This window comes from Puma concolor, chromosome D1, assembly GCF_028749965.1.
Source record: "Puma concolor isolate L17-30 chromosome D1, mPumCon1.1.hap2, whole genome shotgun sequence".
Taxonomy (NCBI): domain Eukaryota; kingdom Metazoa; phylum Chordata; class Mammalia; order Carnivora; family Felidae; genus Puma; species Puma concolor.
Genome location: NC_141676.1, coordinates 110,144,372 through 110,166,387, shown reverse-complemented (window position 1 = coordinate 110,166,387; position 22,016 = coordinate 110,144,372). Strand labels below are relative to the sequence as shown.

Here is a 22,016-nt window from a genome sequence, read left to right as displayed (position 1 = left end):
TTTTAATATTTGTTTTCCTTACTATAGCACATGGTTCTTATGTGTGCTCAAGTGATGTTGTTAGTGTTGAAGAAGTAGGGGATGTTTTATAAGAACATGGCATCAATTATGTAAAATAGGTATCTAATAAAGTATATTTTCTTAATAAAGACTTTTAGTGAAACACCTTTGCTCTTGTTGTGCTTTTGATGTTTTGCTCTTTTCTCTTTCCACTTCCATTTGAACTGACCTTATTAAATGGGTTATAGGACAGATCATTACATTGTTAAGGTATTTTCAGTAGTAAATGCGTAACTGTAAGTAAAGGCTTTTGTATAGGCAAAAGAACCAATACGTAAAAGACGATGGTTTATTTAGGATAATCACTGCTAATTTAATCGTAACTAAATTCTCATATCAAAATATTTTAAGTCTGTTCCTGTCAGTTCACTGTAATGAATATCTTTTACTTATATATATGGTGTTAATGATTTATAATACGATTTTATTAATACATAGCAAGATTGTATATAGTGTGTGTAGTTATATATATATTTTATATATATGTCTTTCATTTATATATGTATTTCAAAATACACATTTACATTTACACATTGCCCTGCTTTGCATGATACTTACAGGATAGTAAAAATTACCCTGCAAACCGACAGTGTGCAAAATGATCTTAATATATTAACAGTCAGTGGGAAAAATTATTTTGTGACTGAGAAATTTCTGTCAAAACATTAGAAACTCTCTGTTATAAATATATAGGAAGAAGGGGCACCTGGATGGGTCAGTCACTTAAGCATCTGACTTCAGCTCAGGGCATGATCTCTCGGTTCATGAGTTCAACCCTTGCATCAGGCCCTATGCTGACAGCTCAAAGCCTGAGTCTGCTTTAGATTCTGTGTCTCCACCGCTCTCTGCCCCTCCCCCACTCACACTCTGTCTCTCTTTCAGAAAAATACATTTAAAAATTTGAAAATAAATATATATATATATAGGAAAAAATTTGTAAATGAATATGTATTTAGTATACTGTAATTTATAACATAAACTTTCATAAACATAAAGTACTACTATTTCTTTGTAGAAACTTAATACTGCTTAGGAAGTTATTTGCAATTCATATGTCCAGTGTCATATGTAGAATATATAAAGAACTCTTACAACTCACCAGTGAAAAGTTAAAAATGGGCAAAGGATTAAAAGAATAGACATTTCTTCACAGAAGATATTCAGGTGGCCAATAAGCGTATTAAAGATGTTCGACATCATTAGTCATTAGGGAAATGCAAATCAAAGCCACAATGAGATACTTTCCTCCTCCTTTCCTCCCTAGGGAAGCTAAAATTAAAAAGACAGTAACAAGTGTTGGCGAGGAAGAGGAGAAATTGGAATCTCATGCTTTGCTGATGAGAATATAAATTGGTGCAGTCACTTTGGAAAACTCTGGCAGTTGCTCAAAAAGTTAAACAGAGTTGACCCAGCAGTTCTGTTCCTAAGTAACTCCGCTCAAGCGTATGACCACACAAAGCCGTGTCTATGAATGTTCGTAGCGGCATTATTAATAAGAGCCACAAAGTGGAAACGGCTCAAAGTGCTGTTCATCTGATGAAAGGATAAGCGAAATGTGGATTAATCATACAATGGAATATTTCTTAGTAGTTAGGAGAAAGGTAGTACTGCCACATGCTACAACGTGAATGATTGTTGACATCGTCATGCTCAGCGAACGAATTCCGTTACAAAGACCACCTAGTATATGATTCCCCTAATTCCCAATGTCCACCGTAGCCAAATCCATAGAGACTCTGTAAATACACTAAATACACTAAATCTATAGAGACTCTGTAAATACATTAGAACCTACTTAATTGTACACTGGAAAAGAGTGAGTTTTGTGACAGATGCATTATATCTCAGGAGAGCCGTTGTGTAAATGAAGGATCGTTTGACTAGCACGTGCTTTCTTGTCATGTGGCTTAGAACACAGAATGAGCATCATCCATGCGCCTGGGAGAGTTGTCATTGTCTCTGTAGGTTTGGGTCAGCTTCCAGCCTGTTGTTTTTGGGCGCTCAGGGTCGTGAAAGTTTTTGCTGGTGCCACTTCAGCATCTTATCATTATTATTGTTATTATTGTCACTGCTCCTTTTGTTTGTGCTGATAATTTGCCTTCACTAAGTTCCCCTGCCTGTGTATTTAGTCTTCATCATTGGCAAGTATCAACATTACAACTTCAGATCGCTCTTCTAGAATTTCATTTAGGTTCTGTTTATTTTCATTTCCAGCTTTATTTTTATTTCTTTGGTGTGCTTTTATCATCTTCATTGGCCATTGAGCTCACTTGATTATCCATTTTTATAAAATGTCAAGTGGATCTGTCACTGTGCTTTGCTTTCTGTGGGTGAACTGAATAAACAGATGACTAACAGATTTCGAAAGGCGGATGGTGATTGGTCACTGATGAGAAGTAAATTTGTGTATTACTCATATTTAATATACGGTGATAACCGAAAGTTGAGCTGTGTTGTTGGAGGACTGGTGTAATTTAACTATACTGTGGTGACTGATTCATGCACATTGAACTCATGCAGAGAAAGCCTGGGTTACCTGTATTCTCTTGTTTAGTTTTTAAGAATCAAATTTAATAGATATTAGACTGTGAATATTCTAATAAATAAATTTAATTTTATATTAAAGCTTCTATGTATTATTGTTCATTACCTCTTTTGTCTTTGCTTTTCGTAGGAAGTTGGTATGCCCGCAGATTATGTAAATAAGCTTGCTAGAATGTTTCAGGACATAAAAGTGTCTGAAGATTTGAACCAAGCTTTTAAGGAAATGCACAAAAATAACAAATTGGCTTTACCAGGTATTATTTTATAATTACATATATTATGTATATAGGCTTTCTTAAAGAGAATATCTTTGTTTTCCAGTAAATTAGAATTGAACCTTAGGGGCGCCTGGGTGGCGCAGTCGGTTAAGCGTACGACTTCAGCCAGGTCACGATCTCGCGGTCCGTGAGTTCGAGCCCCGCGTCAGGCTCTGGGCTGATGGCTCGGAGCCTGGAGCCTGTTTCCGATTCTGTGTCTCCCTCTCTCTCTGCCCCTCCCCCGTTCATGCTCTGTCTCTCTCTGTCCCAAAAATAAATAAAAACGTTGAAAAAAAAAAAATTAAAAAAAAAAAAAAAAGAATTGAACCTTAGTAGTAATAGGTACAAAGATGTTACAAAGTCCACATTCCTTGAAGACATCTGGCAAAACAGAATTTAACAGAATTTAGATTCGTAATCTTTATTTTTATGTATGTATCTATATGTATGTATGTATTATTTTTAATAGCCACTACTCACTTGCCTGAGTTTTACAGGTTTCAGATCCAGTCACATGAAGAGAATAACTTCTTTTTTTTTTTTAAGTTTTATTTTTATTTAAATAATCTCCACACTCAACATGGGGCTCATACTCACGACCCTGAGGTCGAGTCCCATGCCCCCCTGACTGACTGAGTCAGGCAGGCGCCCCTCTAATCCTTTTTTTTTTTTTTAAAGGCACCTTTAAATCTTAAGGGTTTTATTTTTCACCAAAGCTTATCCAGTATGTACATATTTAATTTCTTTTGAATTTTATCCATTTTCAAGATTATTTACTTCATATTTCCTGATATTCCTACTTATAGCTGATTCGGTTAATATAAAAATTCTGAATGCTGGTGCATGGTCAAGAAGCTCTGAGAAAGTCTTTGTCTCCCTTCCTACTGAACTGGAGGATTTGATACCTGAAGTAGAAGAATTCTACAAAAAAAATCATAGTGGTAGAAAATTACATTGGCATCATCTCATGTCAAATGGAATTGTAAGTAGATGGTGTGTTAGTTCAGATATTGGTTTGACTGAAAGTACCAGGACTCCAAGTAAGAGTTGATTAAACAAGATAGATCTTTGTTTCTCTCCCGTGTAAAAGTTTGAACACGTGCAGTGGATCTAGCCCAGGAAGTTGTTAGGGACTTAGCTTCTGGTTGTATCACCATGCTTAAGGTATCGCTCTTGTCTGCAGAATCCAGTGTGATGCCCACTGTGGCTGTCTTCCAGCCCAACAGGAAGGGAAAGATGAAAGTATTCCTTACTTTAGAAGCAACTTCTAGAAGTTTCCCCCATCATTTCCACTCACCTCTCATTGGGCAGAACTAGTCACAAGACCACATTTCGCTCCTTGAAAGCTGGAAGATGAGCCTTTATTCTGGGCGGTCATTAAGGTCTGCTAAAATTGTTACTACTGTGTAGGAAAGGAAAAATATATATTGGAAGACAACTGCCAGTCTTTTCCATGGATAATCTCATGTAAGGAGAATATTCTAGCAGGGAGGTGGTAATCATCCTGAAGAGATTTTTACCTTTATATTACTTTCTCTCTTGCAGATAACATTTAAGAATGAAGTAGGGCAATATGATTTGGAGGTAACAACATTTCAGCTGGCTGTGTTGTTTGCATGGAACCAAAGACCCAGAGAGAAAATCAGCTTTGAAAATCTAAAACTTGCAACTGAACTGCCTGACGCTGAGCTTAGAAGGACTTTATGGGTTTGTTTCATGTTTTTTTTGTTTTTAAAGTGTATCCATTTACATAGCAGGAAATATTTGATGGCTTATCATAAATTTATGAATTCATAACACTCTGCAAATGACCTTTAACCAAGAAAAAAAAAAACGCTAATGAGGTGTTAATACATAAATGAGGTATTCATGGTAAAAAAAAGAAATTGAAAATAAGCAAGTTACCAAGATAATGAAACAGGGGGAAAAAATGGAGAGTTGAGGTGCATGGGTGGTTCAGTCTGTTGAGCACCTGACTCTTGATCTCGGCTCAGGTCATGATTTCATGGTTCATGAGTTTGAGCCCCACGTCGGGCTGCGCTGGCACCATGGAGCCCGCTTGGGATTCCTTCTCTGCCCCTCCCTTACTCATGCTTGCTCGCTCTCTCTCAAAAATAAATAAATAAACTTAAAAAGCCGGGGGGGGGGGGCAGGGTGGAGAGAAAGATTGAGTTGGTGTTTAAATCTTACCTGTGAGGAATGTGACCAGAAATTTCATACTAAGAATGTGTTCAAAGATTTTATGACCGAAAATGCAAGAATTAGGAAACTTTGGTCTTTTCAAGGGCTTGTAAAATGTACTCATTAGTCTCCTGCTCATAGCTGCATGTTACCCCTACTCCATAGACCTGTTAGAAGTTCCAGAATAAATAATGTCTAGAGCGAAATAGCTGGTGCGTCAGTGGCAAGTTGGTTTTGTTGAGCTCGTGTATGACCGATCCCTGCAGTCTGTGTCTTCCTGTGAAGGGATCATTTAGTGCTTCCCTCCTCGTGAGCTGCCCCCCTCCTTGTCCTTTCCTCGCCATACATTCACAGTGTTGGACTGGTCGAGGCACCAGGCACAAGTTGGTTGTGATTTTGTTAGCCATGTTGGAGAACTGATCTTGGTATTTCATACCATTTATAGATGGTAATTGTTTTCTCTTTCTTCTTCGTAGTCTTTAGTAGCTTTCCCAAAGCTCAAGCGGCAAGTTTTATCGTATGAACCTCAAGTCAACTCACCCAAAGACTTTACAGAAGGCACCCTCTTCTCGGTGAACCAGGAGTTCAGTTTAATGTAAGGCTGATGTTGGTTGATGTAAAATAAAAATGCCTTGTTTGACTTTGGTGTTTTATTGTTAGCAAAATGGTTGTTTTCCTTACGTTACTTTTAAGACATATGTACACTGACATCGCTCCAGGTTTCTGCCATTTAGTTGTTCATTAAACATACTGAGGACTGGAGATGTTCACTTGTGTACGTGTTTTTCATGGGTACATTTTGGTATCTGATGATACTGCTTTTCATCTTTAAGCATCCGTTTGCACTCTAAAGAAGCTCTATTCACACAAATCACTTTTTCTCCTTAAGATCCATTTTAGATGATAATGCTGAATAACAGCCCATATATTTCCAACTATCTCAGCTCTCTCGTAGCAATGTAAATTACATTAGCTTTGTTATTACAGGGCCTGTTGTCACCCATATTTTATTAACTGAACCTTTGTTGTCTTTGGGGGAAATCCTATGGTTCATTTTAAAGCTATCTGTTGATTATTGGTAACTTTTCCTTTGAACAGTTCTAGTATAGTAGTCTTCAGAAAATTTCTGTATCTTTTTTCTCAGACATTGTTGCTGTAATATGTTTAAAAGGCTTTCCACTGTAAAATATTTGATTCAATGTTTTTTATAGAAAAAATGCAAAAGTTCAGAAAAGAGGTAAAATCAACTTGATTGGACGCTTGCAGCTCACTACAGAAAGGATGCGAGAAGAGGAGAATGAAGGGATAGTTCAGCTACGAATACTAAGAACCCAGGTTTGTGACGTTAAGACAGAATGTCTACGTTTTGAAAAAAATTGCATTTTTGGGGTATCTATTTGTTATTTAAATTTTAATGACTACACAGTGCAGTATTGGTTTCAGAAATTTTTCTCTTTTTTTATCTTCAGATGTTTAAAAAAAATTTTAAAGCATGTAGTAGGTATTCCACCTGTAATGAAGAACTAATTTTCACTTTACTGGAACTTAAAAATTGTATTGCTGACCTTATCTTAGCTGCTGCAAGAGATGTCTGTATGTCTTGGTGGCCTCTGGTAGATTTTTTTTGTTTTTTTTAATGTTTATTATTTTGAGAGAGAGAGAGAGAGTGCAAGTATGGGAGGAGCAGAGAGAGAATCCCAAGCAGGCTCCATGCTTACAGTGCAGAGCCCTACGCAGGGCTCGATCCCACGACTGCAAGGTCACAATCTGAGCCAAAATGACGATCCGGACCCTTAACCAACTGAGCCACCCAGGTGCCACCTCCCCTCCTCCCCTCCTCCCCTCCCCACCTCCCCACCGGTAGATTCTATCTGTTGGGCAAAACCTTGGTTTTAGGTTGTGTCTGCCTTTGACCATGACTGATTAACTGTGTGTCAGCAATAAGTTACAATTCTAGGATTGAAGTATTCAAATTCTTATGTAAGTCTTATAATTTCATTGAAGTGTGAAATGAGGGAATACTTTAAAAAAGTTTTCTTTTAAGTTTTATTTATTTATTTTTAGAACTCTCCACGCGAACGTGGGGCTTCAGCTCATATCCCCAAGATCTAGAATAGCCTGCAGACTGAGCCAGCAAACATTTTAAAGCTAAGATTGTGATCCTTCTGAACATATGAAGAGTGCCTGTTGCAGACTGATATGTGTCCATTCTAACTTTAGGAGTATTCTTATTACAACCAAGTGATCCCACTTTCACTATTTTTATTGAATATTATTTGAAACTCCTGGCCAATTCAGTAAAAAATGAAAAGAGGAAAGATGAACATTTTTCATTACTTAGCGTACAATATGATAAAGTAGTGGAGAGAAAGGAATAAAAGCCGGTTGCTTTTCTGTTTAGCAATAAACATGTTTAAATTTTAAAAGCTTAAGAGAAAAATGAAACCATAGACCCCATAGGCACTTTTTTAATGAGTCATGTTGACAGCCTGTGTGAAGAGGGTGGCCATCCCTAGGGGGTTCAGAAGGAGATTTGAATAAATAGATGTTGCTCTTTTTTTTTTTTTTTTTACTAAAACTTTATATTGAGGTGTAATTTACATATGCTACAATGTACATTTCACAGTTTAGTTGTCGTTGAGTTTGGATAAGTGTACGTACCTGGGGACCATCACCTAAGATACACAGCGTTTGTGTCACTGCAGCCAGCCCCGCCTCCAACCGGACTCCTGTCCCATTGCCTGGTTTTGCCTTTTTTGGCTCACCATGGAATACCACATTTTTCAGTGACAAGGCTGTTACTTAAGGAGTCAATTTTGTCCATGATAAAAGTTCAGCTAGGGGGTTGTCTGGGTGGCTCAGTCGGTTAAGTATCTGACTTTAGCTCAGGTCGTGATCTCACGGTTCGTGAGCGTGAGCCCCACTTTGGGCTCTCTGTTGTCAGTATGGAGCCTGGAGCCTGCTTTGGATCCTCTTTCCCCCTCTCTGTCCCTCCATGGCTCACACTCTTCTCTCTCAAAAATGAATGGACCTGAGGGGCGCCTGGGTGGCTCAGTTGGTTAAGCGTCTGACTTTGGCTCAGGTTCATGGGTTTAAACCCCACGTCAGGTTCTGCTGACAGCTCAGAACGTGGAGCCTGCTTCAGATTCTGTGTCTCCCTCTCTCTGCCCCTCCCCTACTTGCACTCTGTCTCTCTCTCCCTCAAAAATAAATAAACATTAAAAAAAATAAATGGACAAATTGATTCTCAGTTTTATGACAAAGAATATAAATGAGTGTTTGTGATTCTTAAAAAAAGGTAAGAATAAGGTGTTAGTGGAACTTGCCAAGTGTTACAACTTAGTAAAATATCTGCAAAAATAAAACAGTATGACAGGCAGATTAGTTGAGGAAACTAACTCAGAAGTGAACCTACTATGTAAGTATAGATGAACTTTACCATAAAGGAAATAATTTCCATGGGCTGTGAAAGGGAACGGATTATTCAGTAAGAGATTTTAGAGAGTTTTACGTTTGGGGTGAAAAATCTGGGTATAGTCCTGGTGTATGGCTAGACCAGGATAAATTCCAGATGGATTTCAGCTGAGCTGTGTGACGGGTTGTCAAGTATAGTCCTTCCATAAGATGTGCAGAGGGGCGCCTGAGCGGCTCGGTCGGTTGAGCGTCCGACCTCAGGTCATGATCTCACAGTTCGTGGGTTCGGGTCCCACACTGGGCTCTGTGCCGACAGCTCAGAGCCTGGATCCTGCTTCCGATTCTGTGTCTCCCACTCTCTCTCTGCCACTCCCCTGTTCTGTCTCTGTCTCAAAAATAAACAAACATTTAAAAAAAATTTTTTTTTAATTCAGTTTTTCAGTTTTGTCCGAAACAGATGGGTAATTATGTGCAGTCCCGTAATCCAGGCTGTCCCTGACGTGATGCTCAGCCTTTCTCATTTCTCCCTGACCCTGCTCTACCCATCCTCGCTCTTTGTTGTTTCCCACACGGCATCGGGATGGACGGAGGGTGAAAGGAGTCCACGTGACCTTGTAGTGACAGTGAAGGGATCGTCACATCATTGTGACAGTGTCCTGGGTTCTTGCTCTTGACATCTGTGGGGTGCTTTACCTGTCACCTGTGGGAGTTTGACTTTCTGTGGCTCTCTGCTGCTGCTGGCTGTAGCACAGGAGCTGGGGCTTCTTTTCCCGGTTGGTAAGGGCCTCCTGGCCCCTTCCCTGCTCTGACTGCCTGCCCTCTGTTCTTAACTGAGCCCTTAAACTCTCTGAGACTCTGCCGCATCTTCGGTGTGGCCCCTTGGCCTGCCCGGCACACTGTCGTGATCAGCTGCTGCTGCGAGATTCCTCTCCCCTGGCCCTGACGGCCCTGCCCCTGCGGGTCTGTTGGCTCTAGACCCTGTCCGCATCGTGTGGGGACTGAGAGGGGTTCCGCAGTGAGCTCTTCGTAGCACATCATGCCGTCTTCGGCAGACAGTAAGTGCAGACCCGGGGCTGGAGCCCCTGTGCGGTTCTGGAACCTTTCCACTTCTCTCACACAGCCTACCTTCCTCTCCTCCACCTCTCCCAGAGCTGGGAGGAGGGCGGACTGGAGGCATTTACATTTGTTCCTCCTCCCTGGCTCCTGTGATCTTCACGTGCCTGAAGACTTCCCCTTTTCCCCCTTTCCCTCGGGACCCTTGATGCAAGCCCTGCAGTCCAGACTCTGGCATCCTGTCGCACTGATAATGGGAGGAGTTCACTCCCTCTCCTAATGACAGGGGAGGGATCCTTAAGTCTCCCTCCATAGGGGACAGCTCCTGGCCACCAAGCCTATTACTGCTTTGCAGCAAAACACCTCTTTGAATGTTAAAAGCAGATATTACCGGGGCTCCTCGGGGGCTCTGTTGGTTACGCATCTGGCTCTTAATTTCAGTTCAGGTCATGATCTCGCGGTTTGTGGGTTCAAATCCTGCATTGGGCTCCACGCTGACAGCACAGAGCCTGCTTGGGATTCTGTGTCTCCCTTTCTCTCTGCCCCTTCCATGCACATCCTCTCTCTCAAGATAAATAAACAAACTTAAAACATATATATATATGTGTATATACACATATACATATATATGTGTATATATATATATATGTATATATATGCGTGTATATATATACAGACACACACACCTAATTTTCTGTTTTCACATTTCCTTTTTTAGCAAACTCTAATCTCCACCAAGGTAGATAGATGCCTTTGGTTTGCTAAGGACAGAGATTATCCTGGAAAAGCAAAAGAGAAAAGGACACTTAATCATTTTCTGATTATCTCTGTTATAAGCTTAATAGTAATTAAATCGTCAAGGAAATACTTACAAAATTGACTTAGATGAACAGTGCTTACTCCTGTAAGAAGTCAAAGTAATTGAATCAATAAACTATCTATAGCAAATATAATTTATTAATCTGCTAAATATATAAAGAGTAGTAATGTTTGATTTTTAAAAATAGACACCAGGTGGCATTTGCTACTATACAAAGAATTAACTCTGAATATGATGGAAAGGGAGTAAGGGATTTGCTCTTTCTTAGGTGATGGTTAACACCATGCCAGATTACGTACATACTGTGTTCACAAACAAGATAAATTGTTAACATGTGCATGATGTGGAAAAAAGTATTGGGATACTCCAGAACATTCGGTGTGGTTTTCTGCAGAGAGGTTCTAGGTTATTTTGCTTTTCCTCATTTGTCAAAATCTTTATCATCAGATTTACTTTTACAGTGAGTGGAAAGTATTTTTGTTAAGTAAAAGCCGCTGGTCTCAAGACTTATCTGCTAGTGATTGATCATTGGGGTGGATGTTGGAAAGAGGATGAAATGCATAAAAAAGTCATTTTTTGTTGTTTTACCTAAAATGTAATATATTAATGATTTTTCATTTTTCTTTTTCTTTTAGGAAGCTATCATACAAATAATGAAGATGAGAAAGAAAATTAGCAATGCTCAGCTGCAGACTGAACTAGTAGAAATTTTGAAAAACATGTTTTTGCCACAAAAGAAAATGATAAAAGAGCAAATAGAATGGCTAATAGAGCACAAATACATCAGAAGAGATGAATCTGATATCAACACTTTCATATATATGGCATAATTTTGAATATCATGGACAACATTAGAACCCAAATTGCAGAGTGCTTGGGCAGAAAGTTGTAACAGTTTGTGCTGGAGGAAGGTTTATTTGGACTTTGATTACATAACTATTAAAATCTCTGCCTTACCTGACAGAACAACTATATTTTGCCAGTCACGTTAGTTAGCATGATGGCATCCCTTCATGTTGCACACTCGGTAACAGCATGCTGTTTTGTGGAGAAACTTGCATTCATGAAGAGCCCATTATGAACTTTTCACAGTAAATTTGATTTATACCCATCGGAAAAAATAGTTGGGAAGGGTGAGGGCGGGGTTCTTAATTGCTTTTTTCCTCTTTTTTTTTTTTCCTCTCTGACAAAAATGTACTTGCACAAGGAAGGATCTTCAGATATTCGTGCACTGAATAATGCTGTTATGTTTTGTTTTTTTAAATGCAATTAAAACTAGAAATAGCACTCTTGGTTTCTTTCGATCAAAAGAGGGAGCTGGTGTACACGACGCTGCGGGGTGGGGGGGGACAGATGTAGGTGAGGAGATAAGTATTTAATAGCATCACATTATTTGTTCACGCCCTGCTTCAGTATAATAACTGGATTTAATGGTGACCTGAAAATGACACGAGATTTTTCCAACTTACAAATGTTGGCTTTCTTTTTAAGCAGGAGACTGCTAGTTTAGTTGTTTGTTGTTAAATAAGGAGTTTGAAAATCTGCTATGGCTGGAGAGCTTGTTTTGAAAAAGTAAAGCTTATATTACTTTGTTGTTTCAACCGTTTAAGAAAATGTATGGAGACAGATCATTTAAATTGCAGAGAAAAAAAATCACAAAACAAACATATTAAGTGTGTTCAATAACACACTTAATATTTATCTAGTATTTATTATGCCTAATTGATTATATCTAAATTTACTAAAAACAAGGCAGAAATCTCCTCCTGTCCTATTAGTACGGTTACATAACTGATCACTTGATCTGCAGCATAGAAATGTTTTGGAATTTTAAACTCTGATGATAAGGGATTTATAGGCTCAGGTTTCTGGAAAGGAAGACGTTCTGTTTTAAAGAGTAGTGAGTGTCCGTTACCTAGGAGGAATAGCAAAACCACAGCCTAAGGCCTGAAAAGCATAAGCAGATTGTTGCGGTCTTAATATGAGCAGTAAACTTGCCAAATATATGTACATATATATTTATATATTTTAAAAATAAATGTTTTTAAAATGTTCCGAAAGCAACACTTACCTTGTTCCTTTCAGTCAATCCAAAGTAGCAACTGACTGGTTTGCTGGGAACTGAATATCCAGAGTAATGCGGAGCTCGGGATGTGAGGACGCGGGCAACCGAGATGGGACAGACGATTCCCCGTTGGGAAAGAGTGGCTCCCACATGGATTTTTATTCGTTATGCTGCACGTTCCAAGTTTTCTCGCAAATTCGTTTGTATCTTGTTTGATATTAAGTATTATTTTAAACCTATGACTTTGGAAGTAGTAGGAAGCAGAGAGCCGAGCTCCGAGAGGTAGACAGCGGACAATACTACGCAGAGTGCTCTCAGGAGCGTCACAGTGAGTCCTTCCCCCCCCCCCCCCCCACCAGAAAGCATCGTGAGCTGTCTGCTGCCGGGATGGAGAGCAAATTTACAACATCTAAGGTGTCGCTGGTGATGTTCAAATGCCTGTTCCGAAACTCCTAGAAAATTAGGATTTTGTTTCTAATTTAAAATCTTATGCCCAGCTCTAGGGCAGCACATGTCAGGTATTACACGAAGTGTGTTGGGGAGAATAAACTGAATGAGAGGACGGTGAACAATGGGTACATTTGAAATTTAGAAAATAATAATTTTGTAATAATTGTGGCCCTTACATTTAATATAACACTCTGAGGAGCATATGTGCTTATCCAGTAGGAGAACGCCCACGGGGGAGAACAGTTGAAGGGGAAATTACAGGCCATTTTTTAAAGTTTAAGATTTGTTGCTTCAAACCATAATTGTTCTTAGAATATTTTTGGAATTTCTCATCTTTTGGTCATTTGAGAGTCATGATGTTTTGATTTATAATGGAAAATTTAGTGCAAAAGTGGGTAACTAAATCCATAGCAAAGTTTTCTATTCAATTTTATAAATTTTTTAATAGCGAATTATGTCCTAATTGTATTTTGGGAAATTGAACAGCAGCAAATACTGTAGACATACAGTTACCATTTTTTTCTGTTATGTATACAAAATTTAACTACTTTTTGGTGTTTATGAAAACAATTTAGTTGACGAGGTGCCTATACCATTAAGTTTTCTTTAAATATGTCTGGACGGTAGGTTTGCTAATTAACAAAAAAGAATCTGACAAAAAGCTTGTGAGGCACTTGCTAGAGGTACAGAATCACAGTCAGCATTCTTTATCCAGCCCCTGTTCTCCGATTGCACTTAAAAGTCGTGCTGCCTGAGCAGGGGCGAAACCTGACAGAGTCCAGGGAGAGGAGTCCAGGCCGCCACTGGGGCCTGGGGTGGGGCAGTGGAGGCGAGCCAGAGGTTAACGAAGGCAGAACACTCCGTTTCTCGTTTCTCGTGTGAAGATGGAGCCTTCTGGCCAGTGTGAACCTTCGTCGTCTCCCGTTGCCGGAGTCCGGGACACGAAGCAAAAGTTACAAAGTAAAAGATAATGCTCATTTTAATGCTTTATCTTTCAATGCTAATATCTCATTTTAATGCTTACAATGAGATAAATATTAGAACATTAGTGTTCCAATGATTTAATGAGGATCTTGAAATAAATTATGAAGTCTTCCAATTTTTACACTTATTGGAGGGGTCCCTGCATTGTCAACCTGTTCATTTAAGTCTCTTACTCTTATTTTGTGCATAAATGTTGAAATTTCCAAAAATGAAATGTTAGCTTCCTTGTTTTTACTTTTTATTGAATTTAATACAAAATATGACCAGAGTAATTAAAAAGTATTTTGCATTCTTTGCAGTAGGATGTCGTTAGCCCTGCTCACAGGGCAAATTTTCGAAATTCAATTTGGGTGAAAGATTTGCTAGTTTTCCAGAAAGATTTGCTATCTTAAACTCAAGCTGGTTTTTCTATTTTCATGTAAATGACTGGGATGCTATCTTATAAACTCTTCCAAGGTCATGTTTGTGAAATAAACATTACACGAGAGCTTTCCTGTCATCTACACTATATATGTCGTCTGGAGTGTTGAACAAATTTGCGTTCCTAAGTTGTAATCTATCTTCGTATGGTATATACGATTTTGAATGTGTGCCACTACATACTGAGATGATAATGCTGTACAATTTTAAATGGTAGCAGTTTCTGTATGCAGTAGGCTGAAATATTTTGATGAACTGCTTAATTTTTGGATTTTATTTTTTAAGTTGTATAATTTATTTTCTTGCAAAATAAAAATGTAATATAAAAGCTTTCACCTATCCAGAAAATGTTGATGTTCTACTATTACATAGTTTTTAAGAGTTAAATTTAAATTTGTGTAATAGGTACATTTATGCATTTCGTGGTGAAATAGTAAATCTTAGCCTTACAAATCAGAAACACGAAGAGTAACCCACTTCTTGTAGATTTTAAATTTTAGTCCAAAATGAAAGCTCTCATGAATGTACCTGTTTCCACTGATGATAGCGTATGGTTATCAGGCCTGGAAAAGGGAAAAAAAATCAGACCTGAAAGTGATTGACGCATTCCTTCATCAGGTTAGATAGGTCGTATCAGAACCACAAATTGAATTTTTGTATCAGATAAAAATGAAAACATACAAAGTGAATTATCTCATGTTTTGCGTTTATTTGAAAATCTATGAGGTATTTAAATTCCAAAGCTAGAGATTAGTAATAAGGTTATGAGGATGGACAGTGTGTTCACAAGGTACCGCAGACTGGCTTATAAACCACAGACGTGTTTCTCACACTTCCGGAGGCTTGGAATCAGTCCCAGATCAAGGTGCCTGCACGGTTGGTTCCAGTGAGGGACCTGTTCCAGGTTGCAGGCTGCAGACTTGTGGTTGTGGCCTCACCTGGAGGACAGAGGGTTCACAGAGCTCCCGGGGTCTCTCTTCTAAGGGTCCTACTCCCCTTCATGAAGGCCCTGCCTCACGAGCTAATCACCTCTCCAAGCAAAGCCCCACCTCCTAGTATACCACGCCACTGGGGATTAGGTTTCAAAGTATGAATTTTGGAGAGACACAGACATTGTCTATTGTACTTCGTCATGATCCTAAACTCAACTTTGGACTTGAGCAGGGCAGGGAGTTGACTTGGAAATGAAAGCAATGAAAAATATGGTGTCGGTAGAAGATTCACCTAAACCTAGAGGCGGGCCCAGAAGCTTGAGTTTCATGTAACTTGGTCAGGCCCCCGCCCAGGTCCTGGGAAAGGCTCTAGGAATTTTGCACCAGCCTACCTCACTGCACCTCACATTACTATACTCTGCAGGTAAGTTTTCTACAAATAGAAGGCTTGTGGCAACCCAGCTTCATTTTCCAATTAGCATTTGCTCACTTTGTGTGTGTGTCCTATTTTGATAATTTTTGTGTATTTGAAAGGTTTTTGTTGGTTACGTTTGTTCTGGTGATCGGTGATCTTTGGTGCTACTCTTACAATGGTTTCAGGTGCCCCAAACCGCACCCATGTAAGGGTGTGGCAAACTTAATCCATAAATGTTCTGTGTGTTCTGATGACTCCACCATCTGGCTGTTTCCCGATCTCTCTCTCCTCCAGCCTCCCTACTCCTGAGACAACAGTACTGAAATTAAGCCAAGTAACTCTCGTTCAAGTGCCAGGAAGAATCACACATCTCTCACTTTGACTCAGAAGCTAGAGATGATTAAGCTCAGTGAGGAGGGCATATTGCAAGCCAAGATGGGCCAAAAGCAGGCTTCTTGCACAGTCAGCAGGTTGTGAATGGAAGGAAAAGTTCTTGAAGGAAATTAAAAGTGCTTCTACTCCAGTGAACACACGAATGATAAAAACCAACCAACCAACCAAAGCACCTCATTGCTGACATGGGGAAAGTTTTAGTGGTCTGGACAGGAGATAAAATCAGCCACACTTCCTTAAGCCAAAGCCTGATATTTAGAGCAGGGCCCTAACTCTCTTCAATTCTGTGATGGCCGAGAGAGGTGGGGAAGCAGCATAAGAAAAGTTGGAAGCTCGCAGAGGTGGTTCATGAGGTTTAAAGAAAGAAACCATCTCCGTAACATAAAAGTGCAAGGTCAGGCAGTAAGTGCTGATGTAGAAACTGCAGCAAGTAATCGAGAATGTCTAGCTAAGAGAAATTAATGAGTGTGGCTACACTTAACAGATCTTCAGTGTGGATGATACAAGCTGCCTACTGGAAGAAGGTGCAATCAGGAACTTCATAGCTGAAGAGGAGAAGTCCATGCCCGAAAGCTTCAACGGACAGGCTGACCCCCGTTAGGGGCCTATGCAGCTGGTGACTTTAGGTTGGAGCCAGTGCTCATTTACCATTCTGAAAATCTTAGCACCCTTCAGAATTATGCCAAATCTCTTCTTCCTATTCCCTATAGATGGAACAACAAAGCCTGGATATGAAAACAGTATGTTACTGGCACAAAAATATACACGTAAATCAATGGAGTGGGACAAAGAGCCCAGAAATAAACCTATGCCTGTATCATCAGTTAGTCTACGACAGGGGAGACAAAAATATTCAATGAGGAAAGGACAGTCTTCAGTAAGTGATGTTGGGAAAACTGGACCACTTCCTTACACCATACACAAAACTAAATGGATTAAAGATGTGAGACCTGAAACTATAAAACTTGAGATCCTATCAAAGTGAAGCAGGGGAAGCCATCAACAAAACAAAAAGGCAGCTACTGAATGGGAGAGAATATTTGCAGATGATATTTCTGATAAGCAGTTAACCAAAATACATTAAGAACTCCTACAACTCAACACGAAAAAAAAATCCAATTTAAATGGCAAATTTGTAATTTCGTATAACTTGTTTTCTCAAAAAGAGTTCTCAAAATGTCAAAAGTTGGATCCAGTCCTGCTAAAAATGAGTGCTAAAAGAAACCTGTCTGGCACATACGTTGTATGAGCCGGGTTTGAAAATTAACACTCTGTTAAGACACCACAAGTGTCATGCCTCTGAGAAAGAGTAGAGTTTGGGAATATCTTTACAAGGTCCTTTTCCTGTGGCTGCTGACTGTTTACTTTACCTCCTCCATTCTCAGGGGATGACCTTGCTTTGAGCAGATCAGAGGAAATGAAGCCTTCAGCCATGAACTTTCATAACTTGCCTTCCTTCCACCTCTAGCTTTATCTCTCATAGTTGCACCTCTTCACCTGCCTGCCTGTCTCAGAGGAAGAGATACCTCACTTCTTAGTCAAGGACAAACTATTTTACTTTCTCGCTAAAACCCATCTTCTGCCTCCCGTGTAGTGCTCCAAAAATTCCTATGTTTCCTCTACCTTCCAAACATCCATCTGGTTATTTCGTCCTTAGCCTACAACAGCGGTTGTTAAACATCTGGTCCGCAGACCAGCAGTGCCATACTTGAAAACTTGGAAGAGTACATCCTTGAGCTCTACCTGAGATCTGCGGAAATCGTCAGGTAGGGCCTAGCATTCTGAATTTCCACACGCCCCCCAGGTAATGCTGATGTAATGCTGATGTTGAGACCCACCGGCACGCAGACATGTGCAAGTGCCCACCATGCTTAAAAATATTCCTCCCCTACTTTGCTCGTGCTGTGACCCTATTTTCTTCTTTCCATTGTCTTCTGTCTTAAGAGAGTAATCAGCTGTCTCTCTCTCTCTCTCTCTCTCTCTCTTCCACTTAGTACCATTGCCTTGTGTCCTCACCGGTCCCCTTAACGAGGTCAGCATTGACCTCCCTGTTGCTTCATCAAAGTTTCAAAGGTTCATCTTCAATCTTCCTCTTACTCGATCTTACAGTATTTCCATCTTTTAAAAAAAATGTTTATATATTTTTGAGAGAGAGAGAGAGAGGGAAAGAGAATCTCAAGCAGGCTCCACATTATCAGTGCAGAGCCCGACACAGGGATTGAACTCACAAACTGAGATCATGACCTAGACCAGAATTAAGAGTCAAGAGCTTAAGTGACTGAGCCACCCAGGCACCTCTCCATCTTTTTTTTTTTCCTTTAAGTTTTTGTTTAAATTCCAGTTAGGTAACACACAGTGTAATGTTAGTTTCAGGTGTACGATATGCTGATTCAACACTTCTATACATCACCCATTACTCACCACAAGTGCCCTCCTTCATCCCCATCATCTATTTCCCCCACCCCACTCCCACCTCCCCTCTGGTGACCATCAGTGTGTTGTTCTCTGTAGCTGAGTCCATTTCTTGGTTGGCCTCTCTCTTTGCTTTTTCCCCTTTGCTCGTTTGTTTTGTTTCTTAAATTCCACATTCAGCATTGCATCTTTCACAGTCCTAGTTAGTGAATTTATTTCAACCCTTGGTGTCAAAGATACCATTCTCCCTTCAGCTTACACTCACCTCTCTCGTTCTTTGGCTCTTTCTCTGCCTGCACACCCCAGAGCTTCCTCTCTATTCTCTCCTCTTGGTGAACCACATGATCTCCCGGAGTGATTTCATCCCCTACCCTCACTTCCACTGCTAACTGCATGTTAATGCTCCAGCCCAGGCTCTCCCTGCCAGGATCAACATGTCTTTCCAGCTCATTCTGGAACATTTTATCATGTATCACAAACTTACTCTATTTAAGAACTAACTCGGTCTCCCAGGTTAGTAACCTTGATCTAAGTCTCTCTTGCTCCCCTCCCCACCCCACTTTATTAATTCTACTTCTGTTTTATGCCTAGAATCTGACCTTCGTTTACCTTTACTTCTACTGTGTTTGCTGAATGAGTAAACATTTCGTGCCATGCTTGGAGCATCTGAGGTGGCTGCTGGGTTGTGTCTTGCCCTACATTTTGAAGTAGACTGTGCAGAGTGGTAAGTAGGGATCAGTAAAATTAGATTTGCTCTAAATCTGTGACATTTTTGGATGACTGGCATACCTCCAATTTTTTACCTAATTCATCTTATACCTCATTGTTTGAGGCCTCAGACACCAGAAGATGTGAATCAGGTCATTCTCTGTAGCCTATGGCTGAGGGATCACTCCAAATCTAAAGCATAAAAGCAGGGAAAGGATTTTTACCTCTTAAAAATTTCCCACACTAGGGCACCTGGGTGGCTCAGTCCGTTGAGCATCTGACTTCAGCTCAGGTCAGGATCTCGCAGTTCATGAGTTGGAGCCCCACATCGGGCTCTGTGCTGACAGCTTAGAGCCTGGAGCCTGCTTTGGATTCTGTGTCTTCCTCTCTCTCTGCACCTCCCCGACTCGTGCTCTGTCTCTCTCTCAAAAATAAATGAACATTACGAAAAATTTTTTTAAAAAAGAAAATATCATTGAGGATGCAGTTAATACATCTAACATACCGAACATCGTAGTTCCGCCTAAGGGCCTACCTTAAATGTGCTCAGGATGTTTGCATTCGCCTATAGTCGGGCAAAATCATCTAACACGAAGCCTGTTTTCTAATAAGGTGTTGACTATTTCGTGTAATTCATTGAATGCTGTATTGAAAGTGATGAACAGAATGGTTGTATGGGTACAGAAGTGTTGTCAGTGTATCTGTTGTTGGCCCTAGTGATCCCGTGGCCGACTGAGAGCTGCCCAGTGTCACAAGACTGGATGGACTGCATATCCCAGCCAGGGAAAGATCAACATTTAACATTCCACATATGGTTTCTACCGATGTGTGTTATTTCTCACCATTGCAAAGTCAGAAAACCGTAAGTTGAACCATTGTAAGTCAGGGACGTCTGTATTTGGCTTAATTTGGCTCTGTTGATTGGCTGGGTGTGCATAGCTGATTTTATTTAGAACAAGGAAACCATTGCAGATTCTTGGCAGTTGGCTATTGACCAGCTGGATATATTGCATGTCTGGTCAAGGGGAGCATTTACGGGGACTCGAAAGTTCACCTAAGTTTTGATTTCCTGACGTGGGACCCCAGACGGGAGGTGTCTACCTTGCACCTAGAAACTTATTTCCATGATGGGGTATAAACATTTCCATATGTCTCCCAGAGAAGCTGTCTTGACACTCTGTATTTTGTATTTCCTAGAATTTCAAGCAAGGAGATGTCTTATGGAACATACGAATGGAAAATATAAGGAAATTACATATATTAATTTGACCCAGGATGAGTATATCCGTTTCGTACAGCTGCTGTAACAAAACACTACAGTTTGAGTGGCCTAAAACGACAGCAATGTGTTCTTTCGCAATTCTGAAGGCTAGAAGTCTGAGATACAGGTGTTGGGAGGTTCCTTCTGTAGGTTCTTATTTTATTTTCTTGAATTTTTTTAATGTTCATTTATTTTTTAGTGAGCAACACAGAACATGAGCAGGGGAGGGTCAGAGAGAGGGAGACACAGAATCCAAAGCAGGCTCCAGGCTCCGAGCTGTCAGCATAGAGCCCGATGCGGGGCTTGAACCAAAGAACTGCGAGATCATGACCTGAGCTGAAGTCAGACGCTTAACCCACTGGGCCCGACGCCCCTCTTCTGTAGGTTCTAAGGGAGACTGTTCCATGCCTGTCTCCCAGCTTCTGGTGGTGGCCAGAACCTGTGGTGTTTGTTGTTTTCCGGATGTACCACAGCAGCGTCTTCCTCTCTCTCCACATGCCTCTTGCCCCTGTGTGTGTCTCTGTGTGTCTTCTCTTGTTACACGGACACCAGCACTGAATTTAGGGCCCAACCTAATCCATCCTAACCTCATCTTCCCTTGATTACAGCTGCAATACTTTGTTTCTAAATAAAATCACCTTCATGGGTATGGGGATTAGAACTTTGGGCTACACTCTTCAACCTAGTACAATGAGTTATTCCAATGGACTATTATAGAAGTTACCTTTACAGAAAGACTTAACTTGACGTGAACAATAACATCTTTCTTGTTTTATGAATGTAATATCCACATTTCCCCCTACATTTCTCTTAAATATTTTTATTTTCCACTGTGTTCCTTGATGTGAAAATATTGTTCTAACCTTCCTAAAACTAACTCCTACTTTTGGAAAACCATGCTAGGGCTTATGACTGTAGTTCTGGGCATTACGGAGAGAAAGAGGCCAAAAAATTTATTTTATCGAGACTAGTACTATTACTTTCCAAGACATAAGTATCCACATAACGCTTCTGCCAGTAGATGGGGTTACTGGCTAGGTCTCTTTAACAAATGTAGTTCACTTACAATCTAAGATGAGCTACCTTTTGAACTTAGGTAGCTGTTTTTTTGTTTTGTTTTTGTTAAAAAAAAAAAAAAAAAAAAAGACCAACTCTGTACACAAAGTGGGACTCGAAGTCACCACCAGAGATCAAGAGTCTCATGTTCTGCCCACTGAACCAGATAGGTGCCCTGAAAGATGTAGCCCTTTATTAATATAACTACGTTCAGATACTGTGTTACCTATCATAGCAGAAAAGGTAACTCCAAGCTACACATTGGGGAGGTGGGGGGGGCACCTGAGCGGCTCAGTCGGGTAAGCGTCCGACTCAGCTCAGGTCATGGATCTCAAGGTTGATGAGTTTGATCTTCACAGCAGGCTCTGGGCTGACAGCTCAGAGCCTGGAGCCTGCTTCGGATTCTGTGTCTCCTTCTCCCTCTCTGCTCCTCCCCTCTTCCGGCTCTCTCTCTTTCTCAAAATAAATTTTAAAAAAATTAAAAAAATAAAAGCTACACATCCGGTTATACAAAAGAAAATTTTTTTTAAATTCTCTCTTAAACTGGACTTCATCTTTTTTTTTTTTTTTTTTTTTTTTAAATCTTAACAC

At 40.1% G+C, this 22,016-nt stretch overlaps 1 protein-coding gene across 3 annotated transcripts in view; it reads left to right on the top strand.

Moving 5' to 3' along the window:
• CUL5 (cullin 5) overlaps positions 1-14,587 on the top strand; it is a 100,709-nt gene extending 86,122 nt beyond the window's left edge. For all 3 annotated transcript variants that reach the window (XM_086679213.1, XM_025927963.2, XM_086679212.1), the window contains 6 exons: positions 2,735-2,858; positions 3,668-3,843; positions 4,407-4,568; positions 5,519-5,637; positions 6,254-6,377; positions 10,965-14,587. In XM_086679213.1, coding sequence (XP_086535339.1) covers positions 2,735-2,858; positions 3,668-3,843; positions 4,407-4,568; positions 5,519-5,637; positions 6,254-6,377; positions 10,965-11,159 — 900 coding nt within the window. In that variant the 3' untranslated portion in view covers positions 11,160-14,587. The remainder of the gene's footprint in view (positions 1-2,734; positions 2,859-3,667; positions 3,844-4,406; positions 4,569-5,518; positions 5,638-6,253; positions 6,378-10,964) is intronic.
• The last annotated feature ends 7,429 nt before the right edge of the window (positions 14,588-22,016 follow it).